This window comes from Pithys albifrons, chromosome 1 (genome assembly GCF_047495875.1).
Source record: "Pithys albifrons albifrons isolate INPA30051 chromosome 1, PitAlb_v1, whole genome shotgun sequence".
Taxonomy (NCBI): domain Eukaryota; kingdom Metazoa; phylum Chordata; class Aves; order Passeriformes; family Thamnophilidae; genus Pithys; species Pithys albifrons.
In genome coordinates, this window is record NC_092458.1 from 102,217,147 (window position 1) to 102,235,804 (window position 18,658).

An 18,658-nucleotide genomic window follows, 5' to 3' on the forward strand; every position below is an offset into this window, starting at 1 on the left:
TTAGGATGGGACCTGGAAAATCAATAAAATCAAGCCCTGTACTTCACAAACCACCAAAACCCCCTACCAGTGACCCTGCAGCAAGCACCCCTTTTTTTTTAACACTGTAAGCAGCTGTGCTTCGGTCACCAGTATGTTCACCAGCCCTCCAGAGCAGCTGAGGATGTCCTCTCACAGATTTGTCAAACAGGACTGCTGCAAAGAGAGAGTGAAAAGTAAAAAGTGGATCTGAAAAGCCTGCTGCAGCTGCAGAGGAGACAAGGGAAGGAGCAGTAAGCAATTAAGCACAGTATGGAAGGAGGAGAAGAGGGTTTAGTTGGGCAGAATCACATAGAAGCTCTGTGACTGAAGCTGGATGGAGTCAAGCTGTCCAGAGTGACATCTCTAGTCTTCATTATTCCTGCCCTTTCCTGCCTCAGTAATTCCAATAAGTTAGGCAGGATTGTATGATTAGGAGGGAAGGGGGCTGTGTCTGCAACAAATACCCTCTCATTTGTGGGAGAAGCTCTGTTGATGTAACCTGTGCACAGAGAAATTGGAAGGGATAGCAACTCAATCCTGAAATCTCTCATCTTCCCCAAATGAATTTTGCAGGCTACATTTGGGCCTGTTTCTTGGTAACCTGTGTTTGAGAGGCAACCTTGTGATTTGTGATGCAGCCCAAGAAAGTTTGCTACGGTGAGTGGTTGGTGCCTGGCGAAAAGAAATGGAAGGGAAAATGTGTTCGGTAGCCTTTTTTTGGGGTGTCCTTTCCCGATGGTCACACTGATAACAGCTTCTGGGAGGATGTTTTTTGACTTAGTGGCCTTTTAGGAAAGTGGGACAGGAGCAGGATTCCCACCATGTGGCATAACCCGTGGTACTGGCACAATGGGCTTTAGTACAGCTTTTCATATTGCATTAATGAGCAGGAGAGGGACGCTAAAGGCATCTTAGTGAGCTCCTAGCAAAAGTTTTTTGTGAAGATTGGAGAGACAAGTAAAAAGCAGGAGAAAAGTAAATAAACTAAATGCTACAGTGAACTGTTGAGGTGCTGGGAACTTTTAAAGAATATTTATATCCTTTGTGTATAAATATGCCAGAGCGTGTGCTGATGTGTATTTGAATTTTCTTGCATGTAAACAGATGTATCTGTTATTGGTATAATGCATCAAACCTGACTGTGCATTCTGTCTGAGAAGGAAAACAATTTTATCAAAATTATCAGAACATTCAGTCAGGCAAGAAAATAGCAAAGTGAGCAGAAATTCTATTTATGTCTGTGATGGAAGAGCTACAGAGGAAGGAGGAAGCAGGTTTGAGAAATAACACTTTTTAATGTATGATACCCTGTGAAAATGAAGACATAATAAGCACTATGAATTAATTACATGTATATTTTTTAGTATATAGTTGATTATTTTAATCTGAGCAACTGTACTTTGCTGGATTGTACCTAAAGGGTTTTAGCCCTGCAACTCCAGAATTTCATGTGAGGGACTGAGATTTACCACGACATACCAAGACTGCAGCTCCTTATTATGGTGCACGTGTGGATATTTAGATGATAACAAGTCTATTGCATTGGAGTAGCTTGATCTTGTGTCCCAAGGGTGTTTTATGCCGTTCCAGTGTTTGTAAGAAGTATGTAATTGTCATGATTTCTCAACACTGTTGTAGGAGTGTCAAGACGCTAAGAGGTAGTACAGGTAGAGTTACCAGTCAGTTTTTAATCTAATAGAAGAGCATGTTGTCTTTTGTAGCCAAATAAATGGATAGATGTTGTGAATAGTGAAAGTGTTTTACTTGAGAGTTGTTACATCAGGGTATATTTGTTGCTCTTCATGCTAAATAACAGAACAATAAACCACTTTTTAGTGGGTGTGCTCTTTACCTTTTCAAGTTTGGTTGAAAGCAGAACTACAGAAGCATTCAAGGACTTTTTTGAAGCAGAAAAGAAGAATAAAGCTATAGGCACTTGCTTTGATGCTGTGAAAATGTCTGTTCGAGAGCCACTGGCCTTTGATGCTGAAAACACAGTGGATGGCTTTGCTCAAAAAAACATTAAAAGCCTCTCCACATTTATAGTTATGGGAAATAATTTCTTAGAACTTGAAGATGACACTGAGACCTGTCTAGGGTCATTGTTGGTTTTGGCTGAGCCTCTGGAAGACAGAAGGGCTGCAGCTGTTCCCACTTCATGACCCGGAGGTGGATGTGCAGGTTGTGCTGTCATTTCGGCTCCTGACCTTGAATTTTGGGTCTGTGTTGGTGTCTGTCTTCAGTGCTGTGGGTTTCTTAAGAAAATTCATATTGCAGGTTACAGATAAAGTGGTGGAGTGGGAACAGTTTTCCTACAGAGCTGTTTTCGGAGGCAGTTTTATGGACAGGAGTTGTTACTCAACAGAAAAATGTCTGGTGGTTCAAGCTGCTGGGACACACCACCTTGCATTCCTGTTGGCTCACGATTGGGTGTTAGGGAGAGGCCTTTAGCTTCTATTTAAAATTAAATTTGAGGTTGAAGAAATCTGCAAATCCCTTGTTTACTATAGGCTGTTAAAATCCTTCAAAATAGACTGAAGATCTTTAACAGTCTGGCTTAACGTGTGTTGTGCCCAAGTTCAGAGGAAAGCCATACCGTGGGCTGGGGCAGGCATCCATCCCTGGGGGATGGGCACAGCAGCAAATTCTCCTTGAAACCACGTTTGACAGATACAGACTCTTCCTCTTCTTCTGAAGATAGAGTCTAATATAACAAAGTGCACCATGGTTCATTTTATCCCTAGATAATTATGCTTGCTGATCCATTTTACTGAAAAATTAAATGCAATTTTAAGGTATCTAGATACTTTGCATCTTTTCTGCTTTTCTGGACTCCTGAAGAAAAGAAGCATTTTCAAGAAAGCATTACTGCCTGCCAGTTGAGAGCAGGGTGTTTGGCTTGCACTGTGATGCAAATTGCAGCTGTTAATTCCCAGTGTTAAAAGTGAGAAAGCATCACACATAAAGACTTAGGTAAGCATTGCACTTAATAAAAGTACCTAAAGTTACATGGCTGCTTAAATAGATATAATAGTGTATGCGGAGCATAATACGTATTAAAGAAATGTGGCTGGGTGGGCACAAGAGCTGGCAGAGGTGTTGCACCAGGGCAGCAGAGCAAAGCCTCATGGAAGTGGGACAGGGAAAGATTCAGGGCTGACTGTTCCTCGGTGCCCATACCAAGTGTGTGATGGCTCTGGATAATCTATGCCAATTCACAGGGAAATACACATTTCCATCAGTGTTCTCAAATATGTACCGTGCAGGCACTTGAGCTTGTAAATTTGTTTTACCAAGGCCCTTGCTCTCATCTGTGACACTAAAATGAAGCCTTGAGCCCTAGAGCCTCAGCATGTGTGCTGCCTCCTCGTGCAAAAGTTAGCACAGGCTTTGCTTGAAAGTACTCCTCTGAACATAATTTGAACCTGCCTGTTTTTTGGTTTAGAGCCTAACTATCTGCAGCCATCTGCTAGCAGGTGTTTGATTTTGTCATGGATTTTGTTCTGTTACATTTATCACCTTATCTTTGCTTTCTTTCTGTGCAATGTTGGATGGATACTCACATCCCATCTAGTTTATGCAGTGACTGACAAATCTACTGATCAGGACCATGTCTCAGACGGTATTTTTATTTGTGATTACTTTGCCCTGACATCTTCCATTAACCAGATCGGGCAGTCATCTTGCTATGAGTGTACCCACTTGCTGTGCCTTTTTGTTCCTAGAGAACATTTGAAAGAATGAGTGAATGGGTGCCTTCACTATAATCCTAATAGTTTTATTAGAGGTTGATTCTTAATGCTTTTCTTTAGTAACTGTGTTGAAAAATGAAATTTCTGGTCCAGAACTTTTGGTTTTACAAAAAGAAAGATTCTGTTGTTGTTCCAAGAGTATTTTTCGGAGGATAGGATGTACTTGACTGAAATAAAGTTAGTAAATAGTAAAATGTGGCATTATAATGTCTGTTTAAAATGTGGCATTATAACCTCTGTTAAAACTGTTGTTGAATGATGTGTGATACACCTGGATGGGGCAGTCTGAAGGAATCTGCTACAAACATAATGGACAACTGGGTATTAATAGGGGGATTACTGACACTGTGGGGGAAGAAGGAAGAGATTTGTAAAATGAAATTAAACTGTAACTTACTATGCTGACACAGTAGAAGGTTTGAGTTGGCAAGAAGCAACTTGCTTTGCAGCAGGTTCTTGGCCTTCAGCTAAATGAGTGGTAGGCATAGGGTGGTGGTTTATAATGTGGTAACATGACCTCTGCTCAGAATTCTCCTTCAGGGCTGTTTTCTCCAGATGGCCTGAAACTCACAAGCCAGTGGGATCTGGTTTTGTCCAGCCCTTTCCTGCAAGTGTGGGTAAGCAGCTACTGCAATTCAAGTAGCTGTTTTATTGGTGTGTTGGATCACTTGAGGGAGTTTAGTGATATATGAGCTCACCATCAGACAAATGGTGCTATCACACTTTATTATTAGAGTACCTCTGCAAAGCACAATTTCCAGCTGTAATCAAAATACAAGAGATACTGAAGAAGGCAGAGAAGTACTGGAAAATAGTGATAAATATAAGGCAGAGGTAGTGTTGGTGGTGGTGTTTGTGGTTTAAGGCTTTTAAGGCAGTGCTGCTGCCTGGAGCGATGCACATTCACCTTGAGTGTTGAGAATGGGGTGTTGAGGACAGCCAGCATGATACAAAGTCAGTATGTTGCTGTGCTGGAAATAAAAATAATACAGGAGTTGCATTTTGCAAAACCAGCACCTGGTAGTAGCAATTACAGCCTGCACTGGACTGGAATGCTCCACTGGTCAAAAAATATACTGAAGAACAGTGCTCTCAGTCGTGGTGTGTACTGGCAAAGAGAAACAGTATTACAGTTTTTCCTTATTTTTAGAGCCATGCATTTTTCTCCCTCTCTTTGTAGGTGCAGGATTGTTCTTCCATTGTGTGCTTCTGTCCCCTGTATATTCTGCAGGTTACTCGTTCAAAAAAGCAAAAAATCCTTGAAGTCTTATGACTCAGCAGCAGTGAAAGTTAAACATGGACTGGAGTGATACAGGTGAACGCTTACCTGTAAAAGTATTAGAAGTGCTTCTTTATGGGAGATTTGTGTTTCTCTTAGACTAGCCTAGGCAAAATAAATGTTGCAGTTGTCAAGTGACTTCAGTTTGGTTCATCGAACTGCCACTTGAGCCATAATTTATGTAAAAGAGCAACAACAGAAACAGAACAAAAGGTTAAAGCTTTACATTTAAAATTCAGTAGTAATTATCATGAAAGGAAATGAAAAAGTTTCTAGAACATGAGCTCTGTGTACGTCTTAAGTAATGACAATTATATTTTATTTGTAATAAAAAGTAGAACTAATGACAATAGAAATCACATGTAAAGTTGCAAGTGATTGCTGTTGCCCAGATTTTCACAATCCTGAATTATTATAATTTGTGTAATGAGAGAGTGGTACATTGAACAACTGCCCTTCTCTCCATGGATATTAGAGTGCTTTATTTTATTAATTACATACTCGTGCATACTTTTGATGGCACCATGGTGTCTGCTCTGGTTGCACTGCCCAGAAATTTGGACATACAAGCTTTCTATCTTTCATTTGCTGGCTGTAACTCAGTGGTACATTGTATTTGTTACTTTTCACAGAATCCCAGAATGGGTAAGGTTGGCACAGGATTGCATCCAGATGGTTCTTGAATATCTGCAGAGAGGGAGACTCCACACACTCTCTGGGTGATCTGTTCCAGAGTGTGGTCACAGGCACAGTAAAGAAGTTCTTCTTCATGTTCAAGTGGAACTTTCCTATGCATCAGTTTCTGCCTGTGGCCTCTTCTCCTATTGCTGGGCATCACCAAGCAGAGCCTGGTCCATCCCCTGACACCTCCCTGCAGACACTGTCAGACATTGATGAGGTACCCCTCAGTTCTCTTCTTGAGGCTGAACAGGCCCATCTCCCTCAGCCTTTCCTTGTAAGAGAGATGCTCCATTCCCCTCACCATCTTTGTGGCCTTTACTGGACCCACGCCAGGAGCTCCATGCCTCTCTTGTGCTGAGGAGCCCAGAACTGGGCACAGAACTCCAAATGTGCCTAACTAGCGCTGAGGGACAGGATCACCTCCCTCACCTATTGGCAACGCCGTTCTTAATGTATCCCAGGATCCCATTGGCCTTCTTGGTCCCCAGGACACACTGCTGGCTCATGGACAGCCTGTTGTCCACCAGATCTCCCAGGTCCTTCTCTGCAGAGCTGCTTTCCAGCAGGTGAGCCCTCAGCCTGTAGTGATGCCTGGGTTATTCCTCTCCAGGTGCAGTACCTTTTACTTGCCTTTGTTGAACTTCAGGCTGCCGTTCTGTGATCCTCTCCAATCTGTCAAGGTCTGTTTGAAGGACTGGCACAGCACTCTGGGGTATACCATTAGTTGCCTTCTAGCTTCACACACACAATATTCTGGCAGTGTTACAGGGTGTTAAGGCGAATAGAATAGCTTTGTGCAGAGGTTGTCAGATGTGTTTGTATTTGTACTTGTGCTCATGTGTGTCAGAGATCAGATGACACAAGCTCACACACAAGCATTGGATTTAGTTTGCTGGAGTAAAACCCACTCCAGGATTTTTGTTGTTGTTGTTTTATATAAATGTTTGCCCTAAAGGCTGCTTTGAATGTTTTGTGTACTTGAACAGCCAGAAGGGTGGGTATAACTGCAGTTCTGAATGAAGTCATCATGTAGTAGGAGGGTGACATCAAGATGCTCTTGAGTCTTTAGCAAAGCATCCCTGTGCTCGCCCAGTGCTCAGGTACTTCACTGGAGCATTAACAATTACCATTTATTTATGGATTGAGTTGCTTCAGGTATGTCACAGGCTGGTCCCCTACAAAGCTGTAAATTTATTCAAATTTCACTGCAGGATTTGTATGTGATGCCACCAGGAGCAGAGACTTAACAGGAGATGCAAATTTTGGGTTACCAGAAAGTGTTCTAACTCATTCATTTTGCAAGTTTATTTTGGACACCTCTAGAAAGCATTTCTGTTAATAATTTTGCAGACATTAGAGTGTGTTAGGGAAGGATAAAAATAAAAAAGTCCTTTTTTCCTAGTTAACTGACTTAAGTAAACTAGTTATTGGTTCCCATAAACTGACTGACTTTAAAGGCTTCAGATCAAAAGCACTAAAGTACAGCAAGGAATTTCATATGAAATACAGGTGTCAGTGGTTAGCAAAGGTATATATTTAAGTTCTACTTTCTTCTAATGCTTTAGGTCTTGGTTAGTTTTAAAACTGACTTTTTAATTGTAAGTCTCAATGACCACTTCATCAGGTCCCAAAGATGACCCTCTACTGAACAGTAAACTTGTAGTCATCTATTTTTGATTAATTAACCTTTTATTACATCCTTACAGCCATCGGACCACCTTGATTCTTTCATTTAACACAGGCTGTAGTTTTTTAGAGGTTACAGACCTGTAGGTCTGCAAGGAGCTGATGATTTGTGCCAGCTGAGTCATGTGCTTTCACAATCCAATGTCTGTTCAGTGTATGGGCTTCTTGAAAGTACTCTGTAATTTTTCCCTTTAAACATGTTGGAGGTTATTAAATTTTAATAGCAGAATTGTACAGAATTACAGTGGTTTTAGTCTAATAAATCATGTTACTTAGGAGCTGTGTTTCTTCTTATTTGTCAGTTCTGAAGCTGTGAGCATTGTTTATTTCATAAGCATGTAAATTTTTGTTCTACTTTAGAATTCAGACCACTCTCTGGTCAGTTATGTCCTTGAGCCTTTTTCCCCACTTCAGTCTGACCAGATACTCTGGTGATCATGAATCATCTTGTTCCCTGCCTGATGAGCTCTACTTGCTTATCAGCCTTCTGGGCTAACCTGAATTCATCTGGCTGATGAAATGAGATTGCAATTAAGAGGCTCCATCAAAAAATAACTGAGGTGAATGTGTTGCTGTTAGTGCTGGGATTCAGGAGAAATGCTCCTAAATTGTTTGAAACAATTTGTTGGTGTCAGATTTGTCTGGAAAAACTTAAATATTTCAGAACCCTTCACACCCTCTTCCTGTCCCCTTAGTCCCCTTCCTGGAGCTGGATCCACCAACTTAATTTTGCACCACATACGTCTGCAATGGATCCTGCAAGTTTCACCCTGGGTCTATGGAAGTTAGAATATACACTGAGGTTTTCGTAACGTGGTATTTCTGAGATCAAAGAAAGAAGCTGTTTTCCAATGGCAAGTTGAAAGAAGGTCATAATGGAAGCACCTGCAAACAGACCCTGCCACTCATTCACAAAAGCTGCTCTATGCCTAGGTAGAGGCTTAACAGGATGAGGTATTGGAAGCAAAATTAATTTATTTTTTTTTTCTCCTTGCAGTGGGCGAGTTTGTGAGTGATGCCCTTCTGGTGCCAGACAAGTGCAAGTTCCTTCACCAGGAAAGGATGGATGTGTGTGAAACTCACCTGCACTGGCATACTGTTGCTAAAGAGGTATATTCATGTCTTAAAATTTCCTGCCTTTCTCCTTTAAAGCTGTGTCACTTTTCTGAGGATGACTTTAAATATAGCACTGACATGGAAAACAAAGAGCAGTGTTCCAAATGTTTGAATGAATGGCATTTTGTTCTGCTTTGTAAGGGAGGAAATGGGAATCTGAGCACATCTGAGTCCATGACTGGATACTTACCACTGACCTTTGAACAATGACTGTTTCATAGCACTGTTTTTTATCTCTCATCCACTCACACCCCCCATGTTTTCTGCCTCCTCTGGCTTCCCGTGTTAATGCTGCTCTGGAACTAAATGCCTAGACTTTGCTTTAATCATCATCCTGGGTAAATATGATCCATTAGTTATTGTGGATATTGGTATGCCAGGTGCCCATGGAGATCAAACAGGTCTCAGAGAGTGCACTGTATGAAATTCAGCAGAGAAGGGTAGGAGAGCTGATAAGAACTAGGACTGGCCAAACACATTTTGCAGTCAGGCACAGAGTTTTTACAATTTACCAGTGCTTTACTGAAAACAGAAATAAACTTAATGTTACAATTGCTAATGAGTTTTGGACATTTTTTCGTTATATAGAGAGGTTTTACGAATAAAAGCCGAGATGAGCTTCCAAGGAGATTTCTGGCTGCTCTTTTGTTTGGAACCTCTTAGTTTGTATGTTATCCCACCTTCTGGAGATGAAATTTGAAATATGCTCAGCAGCTTCTCAGATTTTCAGTTTTTACTTGGATCGTACTTAAATGAAGCATTTAAGACACCAACCTTCACACAGGGAAATTCTAGTTCATTTTATCTACTGCCAAACTTGGAATGGCAGTAGCCTGGAAGAACACTGTGCACCACTGAACTGTTTTCCTTTTTTCACCTGTCATACATAAATTTATCTTTCTGTCCTACATCACTATATCTATATGGTCTAATTATGCACAATGTTTTCCAACAAGGCTAGGAGGAAATGTACTGGCAGATATGTCAGACCAGATACAGTGTGCTTCCAGTATAACAGGTCTTTCAAATATTAATCTATCCTACATGAACTGCTCAATAGCATTAATGCATCAGTATTGGGATTAGTACATCAAATTGCTGTTCTGTCTTCACGTTTGCTGTTTATGAGGCAGAGCCTGTGAGGACTTTGGACAAGAGGATATGGAGTTGTCATGTATATGAGAGGAGACAAATCTTTCTGTAGTGGGAAAAACTGAAAGAAGAGCTTGTTGCTTATGGAGGTTGTGTGGACACTGCCAGGGAGCTATCTGTGGTCAGGCATTGAATGCACATCTGACCTTTCTAAATCATGTTTCAAAGTCCAGAGATCGTGCAGTTCACCAGCTTATCCTTCCTAGGGCAGTAAACAGCCCCTTCATGTTTTCTCAAGGTCTGGGACAGTTTTTTCCATCTTCCTCTATGACAATATTGTTGCTATTTTTTTTTCTCTTTTCTGCAGTCCTGCAGTGAGAAGAGCATGAACCTGCATGACTATGGCATGCTGCTGCCCTGTGGGATCGACAAGTTCCGTGGTGTGGAGTTTGTGTGCTGCCCCTTAGCAGAGGAAAGTGACAATCTTGACTCAGCTGATGCTGAAGATGATGATTCAGATGTCTGGTGGGGAGGTGCAGATGCAGACTATGCAGATGGAAGGTAAAAGTGACTTTGTACCCTTCAGCTTGTTACGAGCATCATATTAAAGGTGTCAAAAATCTGTCTAAAAGACCTCAGTGTGGAAGAGTCACTGCTCTGTATACATGAACTTGCACCTACAGCAATTGAAAGCATCAGTGTTCTGTTCTACTCATCTTTGTACAGAAAAGCTTATTGTTAAAATAGTTACTGCGCTTTTTGATGCCTTTGTAATTTCTTCAGTGAAAAGTATTGCCATATTTACAACAAAAATGCTTAAATACATACTTTTTGACAACTAAGTGATAAATAGTGTACTCTTAAGATGCTTTGTGTGCAATCTGGGGTCCTGCACCAGGTAATGAGCCAACATAACCAGTGGAAGTTTTGAAATATCTTCATTTGTAATAGGCATTATTACTGTAAGAATGCTTTTCTGCTGACAGTTAGTTTCTAAATGTGATCTAAAAGAAAATGTGTTTTAATATCTAGCCTTTGACAGATTCATTAACACGCTGCTGTTAAGGTGGAGTATGGAGGTTTCCTTGGCAAGTCAGTGGTGGATGGGAAGATGCCAAACTTGCCTTTACCCTTCATCTTTACTGCACATAAATCTCCAAAATTGCCTTCTTCATAAAACTTAAGATCTGTGTTCAAATTCTTTTTGTACTCTCCAGGCTTTCATCACTTCAGACTGTGCTAGTGCAGTGTTTCTACTTCTCAGGTGCTGATACTGCATCTTGTATAAATTGTACACAAAGTCTAAAACTTGGGGCTGGTTGTAAGGGGTTTCAAGGAGAACCCTGAAAATAAATGGGGCCCAAATTACATGAACAATACAGAAAGTTAAGAGTTGTGAATTGTGTCATGTTTGGACTTTTTAGTAATCCAGATGGAAACAATTTGAGGAACAGTGCAGAGATGAAGGAAAGAGATGGAATTGCCATAATTTGGTGTGATGAGATGCCATTAAGACCTAGAATAATGAGAAAACATGTCATGGTGGGCATCTAAGTCTTTCGTGACAAAGCATTAGTAAGCATTGCAGGAAAGAGTCCTTTGTGAATAAAGGAATAACTTTAAAATATATTTCTCCATGGTAATTTCCAGTTTTATGACTCCAGTCATAAACAGGGGTGAATGGTCAGGATTGTTTGATGCAAGAAGCATCAAGCAACTTTGCATATTCCATCTTGATACCTTTGGGCTTTCTTCTCATTTGTACCTCTAACGTCTGTCAGTGGATTTAATAACCCTTTCAGTAGTATTTGTAAAGCAGCCTTTGGACTGTTGCTGTGTCATTGCTGTATATTTAATTTAGATTTGTATGGGATGTTTAGATGTTGTTTTAGAATAGAAAAGGAGTGCAGACCTCATTCTAATTAGGACATTTAATTTTTTTCATCATATATACACACACAGAAGATAGACACATAGATCTATCTTACATACCTATTTCCCGTGTTATATAGGTAACTTATGTTTATTACCTATACACCTATACATAAAGTACATAAAAATCTTTTCTTTCATTTATTTGATCAAGGATTCCAAAATTATTTTAAATAAGAGAGCTCACAGAGGTGTATATACAGTACTTCTGTTTGCAAGACAGGTATCCCATTTATTTCTATCTTTTTTGTGTTTGTCACTGAACATTTAATTTACTGTTCTAGTCCATTTTGTTCCTCATAAAGTAGTTTAATATCTGAGGAGATGAGTTCAAGAATAACTTCATAAATTTTGTATCCTCCAGGAATGGGAACTGTAATTGCATTTCAATCCATTTCTGAAGTTCCAAGCAAATAGTGATTTATTTTTTCCCCCTCCCACAGAAGTGCTTGCAAGAGGAAAATGAAAGAGTCTTTTATGGGGCACTTGTACTTCATCTGCAGATAGAAAGCCAAGCAACTGGTAGTTCTTTTAGACTGACTCACTCATATTTCTTGTTGCCTCTTTAGCTTCCCAGCTACATTTAAATTATGTGCATTGGAGCCAGAATACTCCTGAAATTTAGTCATATAAAAAAAATAATTTTTTGTGGAGTAGTGGGTGGTAATTTAAATTTTGTATCCATTAAAGTATTTTCCTCATTCAAGATTTGTAGTAGCTTTTACTTGGGTCAGGTCAGCTGAGCACAGTTGTTGGTGTCTTCCAGTTGATGGCCTTTAACACACACAGGATGTACTTCAAATCATGGGACAGATGCTGTGCCTTCCAAGGGTGGCTTGTTCTGGGGTATTCTTGTGTTTGCTCTGCCTGTTGTTTTGGTGGTCACTGCTACAAGTACTGGAAAACATTTTTGTTCATGCAAAGATACTAAAATCAGAAGCTGGTTGTTCAGGAGAATTTCGTGCTCTTGCTCTGCCAGAAGTTTGAGGCAGGAATTCCACAGCATTCGTGTTGCAGCAGTTACGGGGTTGGCTGATTTCTTCTTCCCATAAGTCATGATTTCTGGCTAAAATTAGTTACCAATACCACATGAATACCAAGCTGTGAGCCACCCCAATCAAAGGGAAGATGACAAGTATGAGATAGAGGTGACAGGCTGGAAAGCAGATTATTATATCTTCATTTCTCAACACTCTGTGACAGATCAGAATCCAACAAATGTAGGTGATATATTTTGAAGTATCTTTATATATCAAGCTATTCAGATCTCAATTTTAAAATATTTTCTTTTATGATTCTGAATATTTAGAGGAAATCACATTGCAGCCGTTCATTTTGTAAATGCCCTTCTTTAGACTATTGTGTTTTCACCTCCAGCAGTTGTCCCTGGAGCGCTGTGTTTTCTTTTTGGTTTTGTCGAGAGTGTTTTTTCTGTGCAGGGGGAAGCAAAGCAGTGCAGTCATAGAAGGATGTTCTTCCTCCCCTGCATTTGACCAACACCTGGGTCTGGACATACAAGGATATGGCTTGCTCATGGTGTGGCTTGTTGGCAGTACTTGGAGTCAGGTGTGAGGGTGTATTTTGGGGATGGGTGGCACATATATACAGATATATATACGTCCCTGTTTTGTTCGTGAAGCCAAGAGGCAGGATCCACATGTGCTTTTGAATTCATGTTATGTCATGCTCATCCTGAAATAGTCCATAACTCTAAGAGGTCATGAGCATTTGTCAGCAGTGACGTTCCTTGCTGTTACCCACACCTTTAATTAACATTTACCTTGTAGTCTGCCAAGGGACAGCCAGATTTAAGTGCTAGTTTTCAGTATAGCTGCAGAGCTCTCCCTGCATAGTTACAGCTCAGTCAAGTGACCTGCAAGCTCTGGCTGCCCTTGAGGCTCAGCAGTGCCTGTTGGCCCTCCTGCCTGTACATGGGCACTTGCTGGAAATTTTGGTGTTCTTGATGTCCAAGGTTGAACATCTTCAGGAGGGATGGCCAAGCTTGAAACTTGCAGGTTTTCTCTTTTTACATCTGCCTCACGTTTGCCTCTCTTCATCTTCCTGTCAGTGCATGTGAGACCTCCCAAGCTTTCCTTCCCATGCAGGAAACAGTCTGCTGTCATTTCCCTACTTTCACAGCAGGAAAGCTGAGGCTCTGTGAGTCTCACTGTTGAGAGTATGGAGAGCTTTTCTGTGCATCCCAAAGCTCAGAGGCACAAGGTAGTATCTTAACTTCAGCCCAGTCTCATTTTCCAGACCATTTAAATGTATTTTCAAGGTCTGAAGTAGGAGATTTAATTTCTCATTCTTTTCTCCTCAGTAGGTTAAGCTAAATTAATTTTGTTTGTTTGGTGTGTAAGAAGTATAAAAAGCTGATGTAATGATGGGGCAGTGTTGTAAATATCGTATTTGTAGGGAATAGTGTATTTTATAATGATTTGGTTTACAATTTCTCATAAACTTCTGCCAAGTGAAGTTTTATGGTTTGTTCATACTTTCCACTAGCACAGTTAATATGGTAGTTTTTTTACTACAACAAATAATCCAAAAGGATACAGTCCACTTTGTGCTGATAATTAGGTAACTGAATAAAACTAAAACAAATTTGTGCTATATAGCATAACAATTATATTGTTCTATGGTATTGCAACCCTGTACCAGGATGAGTGCTTGTCCCTCAGATGCTCCAAAAGAGTAGTTAAAGCGATGTATCTTTTTGACTCTGTCAAGAACCATAGGGGTTTTTTGTCAGTGGTATCTGGAAAAATGGTTGCTAATCCAAGAAATCCTGAAAGGAATTTGAAACTAGTCAGTTTTTCTAGTGGTGAAACCACTATTATCTATGTGCCTGTTATGCTTCTTTGGGGAAGAGGAGTCACAGGGACCCAGCAGAATTGCTTTGCTGAGTAAATTGTTAGAAATCCCTCACCTGACAATGGAGGAAGTGTATATTTCTTTTTTTTTTTTACTTTCTAGCTCTTTTTACCATCCTTATGTATGACATAAATGTTACAAAGATTTACCCAGAGTCTTCTCTCCACAAATGTGTGCAAGTTAACCTCAACATCAAATTAGTTACAATCTGAATTCACCACAATGCTGTCGTTAAATCAGGCAGTCACAAGGTGTGTTTAACTTGGCCACAGTCATCCAGCATCCCGACCTGTTATAACAACTCCATGACTCCTTGTGGTATGTCACACTGCTGCACTGACAGAAAGTAGGCAGACAGTTGGGATATCTGCCTGTAGTACAAGTTTATGATAAATGCCCTAAAGTGTAGAGTGACACATAAGCAAGTAAATTTAATAGTATACAAGAGGTCATGTAAGAATTTTAAAAGTAAAATTTAATGGGATTTAGTAATTTCTATACTTGGAAAATTGTCCTTTCTCTTGCAGGTGTTCTTTTGACTAGCTCCTTCCTAATTCCTTTTGTTTGGGTCTTGGCATGCCAGAGCAGTAGGAGATGTAATGCAGGCCAGAGCCTGGAAGATGTTGATGCTTTGATTGTGAATGCAGGTGAAAGCAAGTAAATGCTGCAAGCTTACATGGTGTTCCATATGCTCATGGGGTTCATTGACAAGGACTGTTCAAAAACAAAAATCCTCCCCATTGCATCTCCCTGTGTTCCTCCTCACACCCTTCTTTTTCCCCTGCTCATCTCTCCATCCACCCCCAGAAAATGTACTTAAAAATACAGCATGAAAGGAGAGCCTTTGGGGGGGATTGTTTGACCCAGGTATATTTCTAGCCATTGCATAGCAGCTGACCAGGGAGATTAAGAAAAAGTAACCAAAATGCTCTAATCAGCCTTATCTGTTGCTTTGGTGAATACTTGATTCTCTTTGGCATTTGCTGGAGGAAGCAAACATGGCTTCAACATGGAGAAGAAAAGGCAAAACTAGGACGGATAAAGTGATGGTGTCGTGAGTATGGAGGGTTGCAGATGAAGAAATCATGGGGGAGGGTCAGGTCTTTCAGAGACTCTTACTGCTTAAATCCTTTGATTTCTTAATGTTTCCTTATGCTTGTGTCTAGTATGCAGTGACAGTGTGTTTCTTGACCATCCTTCCCTCTTCTTCCTCCTCTTTTAATTACATTGTTCTAAATGTTGTCTTGCAACACTGAGTCAAAAATATGAGCCTTAATTACAAGTCCAGCTCTGAGCCCAAAAGAAAAGAAAAACGTAGAATCACGGAATTCTGAAGGCTGTCAAAGATGATCATCCAGACTAACCACCAACCTGTTACCACCATAGTCACCCCTAAGCTATATCCTCAAGTGCCACATCCAGATGTCTCTTGAACACTTCCAGAGACAGTGACTCCACCACCTCCCTGGGCAACTTACTCCAATTCCACTCTTTCAGTAAAAATTCTTTTCTAATACCTAATCTGAACCTTCCCTGGTGCAATTTGAGGCCATTTCCTGTCATCCTTTCGTATGGCAGAAGAGACCCACCCCGCTACAGATCCTTTCAGGGAGTTGCAGAGAGTGACATCCCCCTTGAGCCTCCTTTTCTCCATGCTAAACAAGCCCAGTGCCTTCAGCCACTCTTCCTAAGACTTGTGCTTCTGACTCTTCCCCAGCATTCTTGTCCTTCCTTTTGAAGTTTTTGCTGTTCTAAAGCTAAAAGCATTAATTCATCAAGAAAGAGAAGTGTTGAGGCTAAATTCTTTTTTGAAAACATGTTCACTGGAGGAAAGAGAAAATTAACATTTTGTCTCTCAAGTGTTCCTCTGGTTTTGGGCCATCTTGTCACTCATGTTAAACAATGAATTCTCATTGACGTAAGCTTTTTCATTAAATTGGAAAGTCAGTCTCTAAAATTTCAGTGAGGAATGCTCCAGTGGGAATCTTCTGAATGATTCCTTCAGAAACCATGACATTAAAAAAAAATCCACCCTTTCCTTACTCCCCAGCACTTGAGCTGGTAAAGCTGAACCAGACATGAAGCTGGACAAAAGGTCTGTACTGCACGTTCTGCCTTAGGAACAGGAAATGACTTAGATTTAGGTGGATAAAAAGATTTCCCTTTTTCCATTCTGTGCAGGCTGAATTGTAGACTGTTCATACCCCTAAAAATTTGAGGAAAGCTTGTGCCAGCAGTGGTTCAGAGTCTGCTTGGTGGGGAGCTCATCTGTGTGTGACACAGGGGCACAGCCAGAGGCAGTGTTTTCATCAGCTGTCGTAATACAAGTTGTCCCTAATTGGGAGTCAGTGCCCTAAAATGAACACTAGGAATTACAAACTTGGGGTTTTTTTCCTTGTTTTTTCCCTTTCTCTGAAGTTTGCCATGATTAGAGAGTAACACCAATTATTGAAATAGGTGAAATGTGCACTACAAGAGTTATCCATCACTAAATTGGTATTTCTGGGAAACTAAATTCATTTAGGGAGATAGTTTAGGAGGTGTTTTGCAATATAATGCTTCAACTAATTGATCAGAAGTTTTGATTTTTGTGGTAGAACTGGTAGAAACAGAAATAGGAAAAAATGCTTTGTACCTATTCTAAAGCATTAGTAATGAGAGAGCTTATCTCAAAACGTCTGTGTTTTTATAAATATTTAAATGATAAAACCTAATTGTTTGTCTTTATAAATTGAACAAAGGCATCACTAAATTGGAGGGATAATGTTACTGCTTATGTTGGAGAACACTAGAAGTATTATGTCCTATTCACATATTTCCTATACTATTAGCACAGTCTGTGTTTCACATTCTTATGTTAATTGGGTTTGTCTCTCATGTTACTTAATATTCAACTAGCTCATTATAGATATTTTTAATAACACTTTTTTTACTTTTTACCTTGGAGTTGATAAAATAAAATTCAGAAAACCTGGGGACACCAGAACAGTAAGAATTCTAGTGAGACTGATAAATGTTGGATTTCTTGTTAGGACAGGGAAGGTTAGAATGGAATTGAGAGATCACTTGGAGAGGTAATTACAGCCATGCTGAGCTGGCAAATCCAATCACCATTAGAGTGTAAAACATTAACTGAAGTGATGGATGAGGCTGTGGGTGGAGAAAATTAATCTAATTGAAGAAGTGATGGGTAGAAGATACCCAGGCTTTTGTGACCCCTGATGAAAGTAGTTCTCTAGCTGGGCAGGCAGCCTGTATGATTTAAGTGAATGCTGAGCTTGTTTCAGGATCATGGCATCAAAAAGTGCATATTTAGTAGAAGACTGACTTGCAGAGAAGGGTTACATTTTTTTGACCTCACAAAACAGAGCCATCACCTGCTGTGTTTTCCTTAAGTAACAGGCAACAATTTTAAGTTGTCAATTATAATGACTGAAATGTGGGAGAAAAATATTCTTATAGTAATCAGCTTGAGAAACCCTTCTGATATATTTGTGAGAGGTTCTGAGAAGTTCCTGTGACATTGTGGTATTTACTGCAGCATTCAAAGTGCTGTAACTACTTATAATGCATTAAAAATGGGAAGTGATATATTTACACCTGGGTTTTTCAACACATACTGTCACAGCACCATGAGCGTGTGCTGGTGGATGTATAGCTGCAATGCTTCATAAAGTTATCCAGCAGTTCCTGCTCTGTTTTATCATTCAGTAATACCTGTGCACTGTGCTAGAAATAACAGCTTGGGTGGTTTGTAGGAATTTCAGAATTCCACCTCTTGTGATGCTGTGCTTTAACAGCACAATGTAGTAAAGGATTTTCTGTGGTGAGGACATTTTTTCCTCTTTGCCTCCTAACAAAGGCTAAACACTTGGGATACATGGATCAAACAGCAAAGACAAACAGCTTGGGGTTTTTTGGCAGAAGAGATTTCCAATCATGGATGCAAATGTTTCAGCTTTGATTATATGTTGACAAGACCTTCCTTCATGTGGGATCTGTATTTTGATCACTGCTGATGAAAAAAATTGTGACCCGAGTGAAGAAGAAAAGGCTAAAAAAAATGTTGATCTGGAGTACTGGATCTATGCTTTTTTCTGCCATGAAGTCTTTTGCCAGGCTTGGAATGCTGTGGCCACCATAAAAAAATAGTGTGAAAAGTGCCCCTTTTTCTTCTGGCTGTGCAAGTGGAGATAATCTACTCTGCAGAGGTTCTGGCCTCTTG

At 40.2% G+C, this 18,658-nt stretch overlaps 1 protein-coding gene across 5 annotated transcripts in view; it reads left to right on the forward strand.

Annotated features, from left to right (window-relative positions):
• APP (amyloid beta precursor protein) overlaps nt 1-18,658 on the forward strand; it is a 208,376-nt gene that overhangs the window by 87,923 nt on the left and 101,795 nt on the right. For all 5 annotated transcript variants that reach the window (XM_071562894.1, XM_071562884.1, XM_071562914.1 and 2 more), the window contains exons 4-5: nt 8,417-8,529; nt 9,995-10,188. In XM_071562894.1, coding sequence (XP_071418995.1) covers nt 8,417-8,529; nt 9,995-10,188 — 307 coding nt within the window. The remainder of the gene's footprint in view (nt 1-8,416; nt 8,530-9,994; nt 10,189-18,658) is intronic.